Below are 14,587 nucleotides of genomic sequence, written 5' to 3' on the forward strand. Positions count from 1 at the left end.
GCAGAACTCACAGGACTTGGATGGAACTTTATTTTAGCTCCAAAGCTACAATCCAGGGGTACAAATCCTTATTTACTGCACTGATAATCCAAATACCACAATTATTTACTTAGTATAAATTAGTGATAACATTTGGATGGCGTGACTATCCCTCAGAGCTGGTTCAGCCAGCTCCTGGCTCCAGGGTGGACTTGCAGGAGTTCCCCTCTCGGACCTTGCTGAGTGGTCAGCCTATCCGGTTCTTCAGCAGGGCCCGTGCCCAGCCGGTTATCAGCTCTGACAAACAGACCTCAGAGTGCCCATTGGTTAGCAAAGCAGCAGCCACTGATCAGGAACACAAGCAAGCTTTCCAAGGTCCCCACAGTTGCTGAGCAGCACAAAGCAGAGCTGTCCTGCTGTGCCTCAGGAGAGGCCTCACTGCCGGCCCCCCACATGGCCCCAGCAGCAGAAACCACACGAACTCAGCATGACTGCAATGTCACTGCAGTTTTACTCACAGCAAGCTTATAACACTCAGGTGCTTACAGAATGACATCCAGCAATGATGCCACACCAAGACCTTTTTTGGTCACTTTCTGTAAGAGCATGCACCACTGCCTGGACAAATCCCATAGGCCCGCAGCAACCTGCTGGCCCACTTTGCACCATATGGAGCTCAGAGTCTAGCAGAAAGAGACAAGGCCACATGAAAACTGCAAGGTTGTTCTTAACTCTATTACAGACACAAGTTACATAAACATAAATAACAGAGCTCACAATTAGCTTTGTTAGTTGTCCTCCCCCAGACTGCCTCTCAGTCAGTTCACACCCTGAAAGTGCAGGGCAGGTACCAGACATCTGGTCACAGTCCAGCTACCAGCACTGGCTTCACCTAAGAGAAGGCAAATTCCTCCCAGTGTCACTGCCAGCCTTGGGGCCCAGGGAGGGCAATGAGCCCCTCAGACCCCAGGCCAGAGTTACTGCTGCTTTGGGTGCCTCAGCACCACCTAACGCCTGCCCAGCAGAGCCAGGCCACTCTTCCAAAATCTCAAGCTCCAGTTTTTGAATACTAAGATTTCGGAGCTGTTCAGTGTGCTTTTTTGACCAACAAATTGCAACAAGTGGTCCAACTTCAGGCATGTTCCCTCTGCCATTGCAGAGCAGACAAAAAAAGTCTCTGTGCTCCTCTGCCCAGTCACGGAGGCTGTGCCGAAAGCAGCCATTCACGTGGTGAAGGTGCTGAGTGATGTGCTGCTGTCTCATTGCACCACACCATGCTAGTTCAGTGCTGCAGAGAGGTACTGACAACTATTTCTATTTTATGCCACGTTAACAGTGCAGTTGCTGGCGGTTTTGCTTAGCTTACTGCAGCAGGCACTGCAGTAGCCTGTTGGAAGCCACTACACGTGGGGTAGAGGAGAGGCCACCTCCAGAGGAGCCATCATTCACTGTGACCACCATTTATTAATGCATCGCTTATTCTATAGCATCTGAGTGCCTCACCAACAAAGCTGTGGTGAACAGGCAGCAGAAAAGGGATGTTACTCATGTTGGTGTGTTTCATCTGACAGGGAAGCCTGCCTCTGCATGGGCTGCTTCTACCAAGACACCTGCCAAATTAGCAGCAGGCAGAGCACATAACTGCAACCCAACAGGGAGATGACAGGGGCTCGAGTATCAGCCAAATTTGGGCAGAGCCAAATGTCTGCTGAGGGCAGCTGGGCTGGATGGAATGGGGATTCTCATGAGTGCCACTTACAACAGCACAAAGCCCAAATAACAGCCCCCTCCCCAGAGGGCCAGCCGTCTCGGCCACCAGCTGGCTCCTGCCTTTTGTCAGCTTTGCTGTTCTGCATGTGCTTCCCTCTGCCTGCCTTGGACAAAAACATTTAAAGATGCCTCACTGAACCTGTCTGGAAAAGTCCTGAACCATGTTAGCTGCAGCAGCCTGAAAATCAAGGCAATGCTGCCATGCTGTAAGCAACCAAAAGAGTCCATGTTTACTCACCCTATTCTACTTCAGCTGGCTTTAATCTGGAAGAGGGAAATGCATTTTTTAAGCAAAATATATTGATATTTCTCAGCTGAGTCAGTCTGAATGGAATGGTGCACAAGCAGAAAAGGGGAGTTAGCCACGTCAAGCTAATGAGAGTACAAAGAATATTATAGTATAGTATAAAGTGTAATAAATATAGAAAGAATATATAGTATAAAGAATATACTATTACAAACTTGGAGAACATCCTTTAAGACACAAGAAAGACAATGTATAGAAACACAGCCAGATTTTTTTTTTTTTTTTAAAGTATCAATCTTTCCCCTTACCTGCTTACCCAGCAGGTAAGTTAGTCAGGAAGAAAGCTCTTGCAGGGAGAACAGTCCAGAGAATGCCCTGCAAGCGCCCTGACTCCTTGCAATTCTGAGCAGAGATTTCTTACAGCATAAGGGCCTTGTCCAGGGGAGGAAGAAAGAAACCTGGAATCAGCTGTCAAAATCTCCACATAGAATATGATATATTAGCACCTCTGACACATCATGTTTTTTGCAACTCATTGAAGACTGTGGAACAGGAGTGGTACTTACCCAGAGATATCATAGCAATTCAGTAATGGTTAAGGCCTTCAAAGCCTCAGATGAAAAGCACTGAAATACCAGTGCTAGTGGGCAGCAGGAGCACAGGCACCCAGCTCACTTCCCCACTGTGCCCAGCACCACCACCTGCACTCCTGTGATGGGGACAAGGTTTGGGTGTGCTCAGCTGGGTCAACCTGCCAGCTGGCCCACACCCCCTCCTGATGCCAGGGTAGCAGTACTCAGGGAGAAACCTTCTTCCCACAGAAGCACCAAGCCAACACACCTATGGGCCTTCACTACAGAAGTAACCTATGCTCACCTCCTGCAGCCACCCTTGCCTAGTGTCCTCCCACAGCAAGTTCCCAGCCTAGCTTGCTGGCAATCCTGAGACTTCTACCCTGCCATTAAACTGTGTCACCTTATAATTCATTCACAGGATGACAGTACTCTGCCTGGCCTTGTATGGAGCTGCTGACTAAGGCAGTGACACGAGTAATTGTAAGTGCAGTTACTCATAAATGTGGGCAGCTCCATTGGTGAAAGCAAATACCAGCTGGCATCAAAAATGGACATTAAGAAATTCAGTCATCAGACCACAAATTGATTTGTAGCACACCCAGCACACTTCACTGCCTCTCTGGCTTCTTACTGTATAATAGACCCCCAAAAATCATGTGTGTCCTACTTATAACACAGCATGACTTGTAGAAAGCTGCAGGGCAGAAGGAAGGTGTCGTCAGTGCTGTGGAAGCACAATTGAAATGAACCCAGCAAGCAGAGGAATAAAATACAGAGCAGAAAGTACTCTCCAGGGAAGCCTCTGCCCACAAAGGACAAAAATGGGATCAGAGGATGGCTCCTCCAGCTTGCTTAGGTCATGTGGCAGTATGCTGGCTACCAGACTACACAGAGTAGGCTGCAGCCTAACCCAGCTCAAACCTACTGTAACCTCAGCTGACCGCTGCAATCTGAGCTCCAAAACACGTAAGGCTGCCTGGAAGCATCACCTGCATTACACCTTGAAATTAAGGACATCCCATTAAGTGATTTCACAAATGTGCACTAGGAGGCTATAAGGCTTCCAACAGCATTCCCAAATTGATGTACTTTATTTACTGAACTCTGGCATTTCAGCACATCTAAGAAACCACCAGGAAAATTTCTGTCCCTGAAAAAGCATTTCAGGAAGAGATAGGGTGTTTCACAGGATAGGTTCTTCCCACCTTTCTAGCCCCTTATGCACAAGCTCAAATTGTTTGTCTACCAAGTCAATTCCACATTATACTATCTAGCAAAAAGTGGAGAACAAAGCCAACCAGCTTTCTCATTTCTGTGGGGCACACTGTTTCCAGTGGAAGCATGGCCAGACCTCCAGCCCAGCTTCCAGCCAGCGCTGCCTGCAAAGGCTTTGTGCTGCCCCTTCTCCCCTGTGGCCTGGTAATGGGCCTATCCACTGCCCCCCTCCCTGCCCCCACACCAGCAGAGCAACTTTATGTCCACGTGGGCCCAGGCACTTCTTCAAAGAATCCATTACTTATGCGATGAACACTTGTCAATTCAGTCACAAAATTGAACCAGGGAGCTTTAAGTAGCAAGAGAGAACCCAAAGAACACAACTTTTGAATACATCCAGGACAGTGCACAGTAAGGCTAATATTAATACAGACTGAGCAAAAATTGCTACAGAGTTAAAAGAGAAAGCAGGTAACGGAAAAACTGAATACAGTGAATTTATGTATTTATGGAAATTTGCTTCTCAAAACCGCACAATTTCAGAGCAAATGTTTATTTTATCAGAGCAATCTGTGTTAGTCTGGTATATTAATGCATGTAATAATTTGAAATTCAGAACGCAGCCAAAACAATTTGTCCCTGAAGCAGTCAGCAAACTAATATCTGCCAAAATAATATTTTTCTTTACACACCAACTCCAAATGCCAAAAACCTTAAAACAAAGATATGAGTTACTTCCTAAAGTACAAATGCAAATAAAAGAGCACAGTGAAGTGCAAACTTCTTTGTAATTTCTCATTTTAGAAGAACTCAGAAATTCCAGCCATTTCAACTGAGTCTGGAGACCACCACCTGATGAGATGAGATCAAAACTTTGTTCTTTTCATGCTAAAACATCCCATGAAGCAACAGAAAAAGACTCAGAAAATATTTACATGACTGATACATATACTTGGATCAAGTATTAAATACAGAATGTCTTCTGATCTTCAGCAACATGATCTTCCATGCAAAAAACCCAAGTCATCTACAAACATGTAATACCTTTGAAAATATAAATCTTGATGTAGAATCCATTGCATGTCAGAACTCATTGTTCCAATCATTGTGATTGGAATTTGAGGAATGAGCAAGCAAGAAGTGAGTTAAAGCTAGTTATAGTAACCAATTGCCATAATGTTGTGGGAAAACAAAGACCACAACCCTTGCTGGAGGTTGGAATACACAGAGAAGAAACATGCACTGGTACTTTATTATTGTTGCAGTCTAGAAGAAATAGAGAGGAACAGAAATTACTCTTCTTGATGGAGTTAATGAAAGGTTCTTGTTTAAATCTAAGCAATTCTACAGTTGTAGTACGCTTAAAAATGACATGATCTTTTTCATTATAAAGCATTAGCATAATCTTAATATAAGAAGGTTATCTTTGCATGATTCTGCCATGTTTGCTTTTCATTAACAGATGCAACTAGATTAACTAGAGGCAACAGACAGGTTGAGAACTGATTTGAACTGGTATAAAGAGGAGGAATGAGAGCAAGAGTGTGCAATTCCTGAACACAGGAAACAATCTCTGCAGTTCTACTACTATCATGTCATCTGTAGCAAGCAGCTTTCCTTCTCTTAGCAAGCACTGACAGCATAAAGAGGCAGTATCACCTGCTGCAAATCTGTGATTTTTTGAAGGTATATCTGGTTCCACCAAGCACCACTGTCTCTTTCAGCTGCATGCAGGGACACAGTGTGGCTGATGTGGGGTATACATGGAGTTTCTGGCACACGCCTGCCAGAGGCTGGAGCTTTGGCAGAGAGCTAAGTGAAAGGGCGGCAGGAAGAATCAGCCTCCCTTCACAGGGAGAGATGGCCAGAGGATGAGGTCTCCCCAAAGATGCGCAAGTCCCGAACTAGCCTTAAATTCACACAGAACTTAATCCACACCCTTTACCTCCAGCAGCGTTACTGGGATCAAACTAATGAACATTTACAAATTCCAATGAGTGAGAATTTTGACTCAGAATGAAGGAGTGAATACAAGCTTGCTCCTCTCACATTGCTCATTTTGTCTGCTTTATTTCTTTTCTGTGCAGTGTCCTGTGTTATCCACTACCATTAGAGGACATGGACTGTTTGCTATGAAGTATATCCGATAAAGATAGGATTTGCTAGTGATTTGGCTTCTGGGGCCTTCTACACCACCACAGAAAAACACAGTTACAACAAATTAAATGCTAACAATATTCCAACTCCAAGTTATTGTTTCAATATTTTAGCAGGAGTAAGTGAAACAGTTTGTGAGAACAGTATGAACATGTGGTGCCTCCTAAAGCTTCAATACAGAACAAATCATCACCTTCTGCAGACCGAACGTTTCTCTGCCACTGCCTCTCCCTAAAATTATCAAGTAAAAATGGGAAAAAAAAAAAAAAAAAAAAAAAAAAAGCCTGCTTTAAGACTGTAATTTGTACAAAGAGTAGATCTACTGATCCAAATTGCTTTTCCCATCCCAATTAAGGAACTGCCAAGTTCGATGACATCTGCACTATGGTTTCATTACACAAACCATCTCTTGCTGGGATTACAAAATTTCTACTGTCCTTGGTGGCTTGTCCTCTGGGAGATGGAATAGCTCATTGGGGCTAACATTTGTTGTTCTGCAATGTTGTCTCTAGCAACACTTAAAAAAAAAAATAAATTAAAAAATCATTCCTGTTGTTCAAACAACTCTAACTCTAGTGAGGCTCAGTTTGAAATGACTTCACAACTAAAATCGTAATCTTTCCATTAAGCAATAATGGAAATAAAAAACATGACAAAGAAATGGAAAGCAAATTTAATAAATGAAATATATTTAAAAAGGCCATTGTAATCAAATAGCAAAGTCAGTGTTAGATGCAGCTTCTAGGGATCAACAAGGTATAGGGAGCTGGCAAACAGCAGTCCAGAGTCAGCAGCTAAAATGAAGCTTTACTCAGTTATTATCTGCTTTTTCTGTACATGATCTGAGATCCCAAATGCAGATAACATAGCATGATATTTGTTAGTACATAAAATAAAAGCATATAGAAAGGAAACAGAAGCAAAGAGAAGACAACAACTGCCATTTGGGTATGCAATCAATCCCCATGCTCATCAACTCCTGCTTATCAGTTTCAGGAAGGATAAACCCCAATATCAGGCACCTACTTGTCTCAAGTGGATGGGATAATTAGTGTAAAATGTCAGGGTCAAGGACCTTCCAAAAGGAACACACACTTGATTATCACACCACAGCGAAACTCCCTGGCCACTGGGTCAGGCCACTACAAAAATAACAGCATCCACCAGAAGAACTTGTAAAAACAAGCATAAAGTCACCATTAAGCTACTGTTCAAGAAATCTTTTTAAAAGGAAGAGATGAAACAAGGAGACTTATAAAGAAGTACATTTATTTTTCTTTACAGCAAATACCATAAATAGAGCTGAAACAATTTTCACTGTGTGCAAAATACAGAATTTCCATGTGAAAATTTAAATACAGCATTAAAAACTATTTAATAAAAATATTCCATTAAGATTATAAAGTAAAGCGAAGACAGAAGACTTAGGAAGAGAAGGACAGAATCCTCACTGGCCAGGAAGAGCTAGGAAGACTCTGTAACAGAGGGCAAAAAAAAAGAAAAAAAAGCATAGCAATGGAACGTGGTTTGAAATGGCAGACCTTTATGTCATGACCTTCATCTCAAAGCATGCTGACCTTAGCAACAGAACACCATAGTCCTGCAATTCATAGGAAGGTGTCTCCTAACCATTTTCCAGATGGTTAGAATATAGAGAGGTTTTGTATGGGCACAGCAAAGGAACTTTGAAAGCCATCAAGACAATTTAGCATGCCCACACAAATCAATACTATTGTTTAGTCATGCAAACATACAGGTCAGCAAGATAAGGACCCTTCAGTTCTTCTTCATTCCTGATCGTGTGTGTGAAATGGGACAAGTAGCACAGCACATCAGCCCCCCACTCTGCAAGCTGCTGCTTAGATCTATTTCCAGTCCCCATTCCCATTGACGGCCATCCTCAGCAAGTAAAGCTGTGTCATAACCATATCAACCTAAGCTCAGGGCACTTGCTGGTCAGGCTGAGCCCTCGTTTCTTCTTTGGATTCACTTCCCCTTTTAGATTATCGTGTGATTATATAGACTGGAACTTACATGAAAAAATACATACAAAGTAATTTGTCCAATTTGTCATGCAGCAAGACAAATCCATTAATCAGAGGGCAAATAATGGGGCCTCGTGAGAGCTGGTATTAGTTAACAAAACAGCCCAAACCAAAACACTCTGGTTATAAAAATTTGGCATTTAGACATTAAGGACTGAAAAACAGAACACATCTATTTCTGTTAGGCCTGCCTAGTATGTTACTTGGGGTGGAAGATTGGAATTTGTGTAGCTCTGGCTATTTTTTCCAACAGAATTCATTTGTAAAATAATTTTCCTCTATGAAAGCAAAGAAGCACTTAAAAAGAGTGCTCAAATGTTGGTTGCTCACTGAATATTTGATCTCAGTGAAAATTTGCTCATTGAATATGCGAGTGCAATAGAAATAGGTGTTCATCCAGGAGAATCACCTGGCTTTTATTGTCACCTCATTATAAAATTACCTTGAAAGAAATAAGAAATAGTTCTTTCAAGAATCAATTTATTTATACGCCTAACTTACCTGGAAGACACAAGGAAAGTAAGGGTACATGCACAGACACAGAAGGAAAAACATTCTCTACAGAGAGAGCAGACATAACCTTTTACAGAACTATGAACTCAGCAACAGGTTAAATGATCATGCCAAAGCTCACATCCATTAATATACCAGACACAGTTTGCTCCAAAATGGTATTAAAAAATAAAACAAAACACAAAATCAATGCAGTGAAATGCTGTCAAACAACAGTGTTAGTCACACAGTTTTGGAACTGGCAAGCAGAAAAATCACCTGATAGCATAAAGGCTTCAGCCAGTGAGCGGGTGCAACACCGGAATGATGAATTGGACTAAAAGTAATGAGGGACATTGACAAAGAGAGCACAGAAAAAAAAACAAAAACACAGAACTTAGCTTGGTTATATAGAAGAGCATCAGTAAGTTCACAAAGAAGAATTGGCCAAAATGAAACTGCCTTTCTTTCATTAAATCATAAACAAGGACAAATAAGTATTAATCATATTATCAGAGTATTAAGATAAAGAGTTTAAAAAAAGCCAAACAACTAGCAATTTGATTATCAGATTGATACCAATAAACAACCTTCCCAACAACCTCCAGAACCCCAGTGGAATAGGTGGTATAATTAGGATCCTCCAGGAAGATGGTTTTTAATTTGTATCTTTCCCTCTCCCTCCCCCCCCCACCGCCCCCCAAGTCTTTTGTGAGAATTTAGGGATTTTTCTCCCTATTATATAAACCTATATAGCATCATTACCATCTTTTTTGTAAAAAGAAAATGCTTTCTCCTAGTAAGATTCATTTCATTCGAACTCATAGGTTAACACAGATTTCCAAGTTTCTTACTGTGTCAGCATTTTCTGTAAGTTTACCATTACACTCTGCTGAAAAGCAGAACATTTTCTTGTAGTGAATAGCAAAAGAAAACCTCAGGAAAAATGTATTCTGCAAGACCATGCTGTTGACAAACTGAAATTAAAATTGAGACTGAGTCTAACTTCAGAACTTCACCATTTAGCAGTTTGCTGTGTTGTAGGGGTAACATGGTAAATTATACAGATTTTTTTTCCATTTAGAGTGAAACAACAACTGGCATTAGTAAATAATTTTAAAAGCGTAGACTGTTCTAAAGTAGATTTAAATGCTATGAAAGAGATAATCACAGCTCACCATGTTGGTATAATGGCCAATGTGTCCAGTCAGTGTTCTAGCAAAGTTTTGCTAAATGCACATTTGAGCATTAATGGCAATTTATTTCAACCAAATGCTACCTTGCACCTAAACAATTCTTTCAAGCTTTTTTTTTTTTCCCCCCAAGTTCTATGCATACTCTTCACAATTTCTCCCCAGTATATATAAGCACTATAAAATGGGAAAAGCTTTATCCCTGTAGTTGAGAAATTACACCAAAATATCTAGAGGAAAAACCCAGTTTGCCATTTATTTTAAACAGAACACATATTTCCTTTTAACATCTAAGACAGAAGACAACTCTAAATTTGTCTTTGCCTACATTCACTTAAAATTAAAACAAAACAAAACACCCAGTCTGTAAGAAGCAGTTATTTGGGACCACTAAAAAGTCATCCTCAAACTTTGGTACAAATTGAACATAAAATTATTTCCTATTACTTACGTCATGTTATGTTGGCTAGAAAAAAACGTTACAGGTACTTTTCATTTTAGGCTATGCATATTGCCATATTAATTTGCTTATCTATTTCTTGAGTAATGTCTTAATTAAATATTTAAGTACTTTAGAGGCAGGGAGCATGCTTACCTCACTGGCTACCTAGGCTGAGAAAGCAATCAGAATTTGGGGCACTCTCACTGTCTCCTTGTTGTTTAATAGCCCTACTTAACCTGCTCCTGACAGCTTTTGGTGAAGGTAGACCTTGATGAGAAACACCAGAAAAGTTTATTTTACAGCTGCTCCAGATAACAGAATTTCATCTACTTGCTATCAGCTTACATATTGAAAAGAATGAAGTACCTGATTACAAAGCAATATCCTTAGAACAAATTTATAGTTTTTTTGTTGTTTGTTCTAAAGCTGTATTCTTAAAAAATTCCAAACATAATAGGACCCAGTGCCTCTGGAGGCAAAATGCTCGCGACTTCAGTGACATATGAATGCTCCACAACTCAATATTCATTGAAACAGCTGCCTAACAAAGCCTTGAATTGAGGAATAACTCACATCTAATAATACTCCTACTTCCTTTGATGTGTGTTTTCAATCAGGCGGTCACTCAGCTCAGATTTGCTCTTCAGACTTATTTCAAAATGTTAAATAAATTAGTATTACAGATTATACCCACTATCAGCAGAGGGTATGAAATGTAAAAGGCATGACTAGGAGTAACATGAATTTAACACATGATTTTTTTTTTGAAATGTCATGCAAGTTATAAACCTCTTAACCCAGAGAGAAGATGAAAGCAAGAAAAAAAAAAAAAAAAGGGATGCGCCATATTCAGGTTTCAAAACCCAGTTCTTTGTCATAAATATTCCCCAAACATCTGAAAGAGCAAAAACTCTTTCTTTGTCCAACAACAACAACGAAGCAGAGGGGAGGAAGGCTTTTAAAATGTACCTGTCCCCAATGGTCTGATCCCAAATAGGACAAAACAGAAAAAAAATTTCAAAATATCCTTCATCCGTCTCCATGTTTTGGAAATGTGTCTGGACATCACCCTTCATATTTTAACATACAGTACATTTCACACTGAAAATTTTGATTGCACCTAGTTTATATCAGAAGGAATATATTGTTCATTTAAGTCTCACATTAAATTGCAAGTAAAAAAACAAATAAAAAAAAAAAACAACAAAAAGCCTCAGGAAAATAGTGAGGCTGCTCATTTTGAAAATCTGAAAGGCACAATTGAGCAAGACCCATAGAAAAATTTAAACCCTGTAGAACTTTTTTGCCCATTCAAGCACATTTTCAAGGGATAGCTCTGCTTCCCGGTACATATGAATAAGTACCTCTAGAAGAGCACAGAGAAATGGCACACCAAGGCTCAAGAGTTCATACAAGTAGGTATAGTTATATGCATTGTCCCTGAAATGAACATTGGTAGCGTGCAGAAAACCATGCATCCAGTTAGAGAGGCGTCTGGGAATGTCAAGCAGATCCCTTGTCACCCGAAGGGGCCAGCTTAGAGTGCGCCTAAAGAAGGAAGTCAGGATACCTGGGGACCTGTCCTCTGGACTGCTAGCAGTTGTTAAAGTGCTGTCTGTGGTGCTCTCTGTAGCTCTGAGTTCTTCTTTCTTCCAGGCTTCTGTTGCCTCCTTATAAAAAGCATTAACATTTATTAAATGCAACTTCTAAGATAAGTATAAAGTCCAGTTTCTGTTAGTTTTTAAGTTTTTAGATATATATTCACTACCAACTGTTCTTAAGTTCAACTTCATAGGTGAAGAGCTCTTTTCCACTAAAAACCAGACTACACATACACATACTCTGCTCTAGATAAAGCTGCTTCAATAATTTCTGCATTAATGATATAACCAATACGTACCTTGCACTGGACCTGTAATGTTGCTCTTCTCTTTCGGTGTTTATTACTGATTTTGCAGTGTCTAAAATGAGGTTTACAGTAAAATTTACCTAGAAAAGAAAAAGTAAATTATATGACCTTTTATCTTTACACCTACTGATGAGAACTGTACTATTTTGTGTACAAAAAAAAAATAAAAAATCAAGGTGATTAATGGTCCGGCAGCAAAAGAAATAGGAAATCATCTGCTGGTTCTGCATTGCCCATAGCTTTACAGAATCACAAAATCATTTTAGTTAGAAGGGATCCTTAAAGGCAATCTAGTCCAACTCCGCTACAATAGAAAGGGGCATCTACAGCTTGACCAGATTGCTCAGAGCCCCGTGCATCCTAATCTTGGATGTTTCCCAGTATGGGACATTCATTACCTCTTTGGACAACCTGTTCCAGTGCCTTATCATCCTTATCATAAAAAGCTTCTTCCTTACATTCACTCTAAATCTCCTTCCACTTAATTTAAAGTTTAAAATTTATTTCCCCTTGTCCTGTCACAACAGACTCTGATGAAGAGTCAGTCCCCTTCTTTCTTACAGCCCCCCTTTAGATACTGAAAGCCTGTCAAGGTCTCCCCGGAGCCTTCTCTTCTCCACGCTAAACAGCCCCAGTTCTCCTACAAGGACAGGCTGAGAGGCATTCCACCCTTGGATCATTTTTGTGGCCCTCCTCTGGATGTGCTCTTACAGGTCCATGCTTTTCCTGTAATGAGGACTCCACATCTGGATGCATTACTCCAAGAGAGGCCTCACCAGTGCAAAGCAGAGGGGCAGAATCCCCTCCCTCACCCTGCTGGCTATGCTTCTTTTGATGCAGCACAGAATACAGCTGGCTTTTTGGGCTGCAAGGGTACATTGCTGGCTCATACCCAGCTTCTGATCCACCAGAAACTCCAAGGTACTTTATGCTGGGGCTGTGTTCTATCCTTACATCCTCCAGCTTGTACTGATAGTAGGGAGTTGCCTTGTAGCGGGGTGCTTTGATTGGGTTTCTTTTACAGTATACAGATTTGCACATTCATTAAATAAGGTAAGGCCTTAAATTAATTTAACATACAGGTTTAAGATTAATAAATAGCAGAAAAAACAAGATTCTACAAATACCAAGTGACAAAAAAAAATGCAATATATCAAGCAGCAAAAAGTCAAATATCAGCTAAAAATCTTTGCAGAGGACTCTCTAGACTGCAGAAGATCTATCTTTGGCCTTGAGACTTTAATTCTTATGTAAGAGGAGATCAGGTCAGTACTCAGATATACTCAAATCATTTGGAAATAGCAAGAGAATTTTTATATAGTTTACTAACTTCCATCTGAACAGAAAAAAAAACAAGCAAAGAAAACAACATATAATCCCCTTGCCCCAAGCCTCAGGCTGTAGGTGGCATCAATAGCCCAAGATCTGAACATCCCATTCTACTACTGGCTGCAATAAAGGGCATGCTGCTTGGCCAGTACTACTGCTTTCACCTCATGAGCTAATAACATCTTGAAAGAATACCCCCCAACATATAAATTTACTGCTGCTCTGACTTGTCTTTGCAGATCATTTTATTTAAAGGCTGGTTATCAGTGTCAGATAAGAATAATTCTGTACTGTTGGCAGAGAAAAAAGGCACCTTTCCATTCCCGCCCCATTTCTGACCTGTGATTGGACAAATTGTAGTTTTGTCACTTGCTTTATTTTCCAGTGATGATTTCTTCATTTAAAGATATGTCTGAATTGGCTTCTTTAGAAAGAAGTGAGAGGACTCAAAGATCAACATGGACACAAAGTACATCCTTGGCAGACCTCCTCCTGACTGAGCTACTCTACAAGGTCTTTTTCTCTGGTTCTATTAAAAGCATCAATATTCAGACATATAAATATTCTTAAATAGCTTCCGTATTACCTTCTTCAACATCAAAGGCATAAATTCCTAATCGGAGAGTTGTAGAACATATTTCACACTTGAAGCACTCCCTGTGAAAAAAGTGGCCTTCTGCACTCAGCCGCTCCATAACATATACCCGTTTTTTGCAGAAATAACAAATGTCACTCCCCCCAATAGACTGAGGAAACTCTTTTCGCAGAGATCCCTGTTAAAAGATAAAAACAGAAACACATATGAAGCCTTTACAGGACACCTAGATATAAATTCTCATTGAAGTAAGCCGTCGCTTTAACTGCTTGAAGTTTTATACAGCCCTTTCTTGTGTGTGGAGACACACAATTAAAAAAATGCATCAGTCAGCTTTTTTTATTACTGATAGGCTGCAAGCCTGTAGGTTTAAAAAGCAACTCATAAATCAGACATCATGAAAATCGAAAGGATTGAGCTGCGGCTGGACTCACACCCAGCTTCCCCCCTTCAGCTCATGGGTACTTCACGTTTGCTCAAGTACAAGGGCAGCATCAGGCCCATGCACCCAATGCCCTGTGCTGTGCGGACTCAGGCACTTGCAATCATAGCTGCAGATAGCAGTGTTTCTCAGATGAGGGTGAAGGCAGACCTTGCCAGCTTTGAACAAGAGGCACACATTTGGAGCTACGCAAACCT

General features: G+C 40.8%; 1 protein-coding gene across 12 annotated transcripts in view; it reads right to left on the minus strand.

Moving 5' to 3' along the window:
* Positions 1-14,587, minus strand: part of MICAL2 (microtubule associated monooxygenase, calponin and LIM domain containing 2) — a 119,240-nt gene that overhangs the window by 35,034 nt on the left and 69,619 nt on the right. For 8 of the 12 annotated variants that reach the window (XM_052693261.1, XM_052693259.1, XM_052693262.1 and 5 more), the window contains 3 exons: positions 13,940-14,126; positions 12,016-12,104; positions 11,686-11,785 (listed from right to left, as the gene is read on the minus strand). In XM_052693261.1, coding sequence (XP_052549221.1) covers positions 11,686-11,785; positions 12,016-12,104; positions 13,940-14,126 — 376 coding nt within the window. Of the gene's footprint in view, positions 1-7,195; positions 7,419-8,632; positions 11,786-12,015; positions 12,105-13,939; positions 14,127-14,587 lie in introns of those variants that run through there. The other 4 variants (XM_052693268.1, XR_008209027.1, XM_052693267.1 and 1 more) reach the window with 4 other exon arrangements.

Source organism: Tympanuchus pallidicinctus, unplaced genomic scaffold, assembly GCF_026119805.1.
Source record: "Tympanuchus pallidicinctus isolate F22 unplaced genomic scaffold, pur_lepc_1.0 scaffold3, whole genome shotgun sequence".
Lineage (NCBI taxonomy): Eukaryota > Metazoa > Chordata > Aves > Galliformes > Phasianidae > Tympanuchus > Tympanuchus pallidicinctus.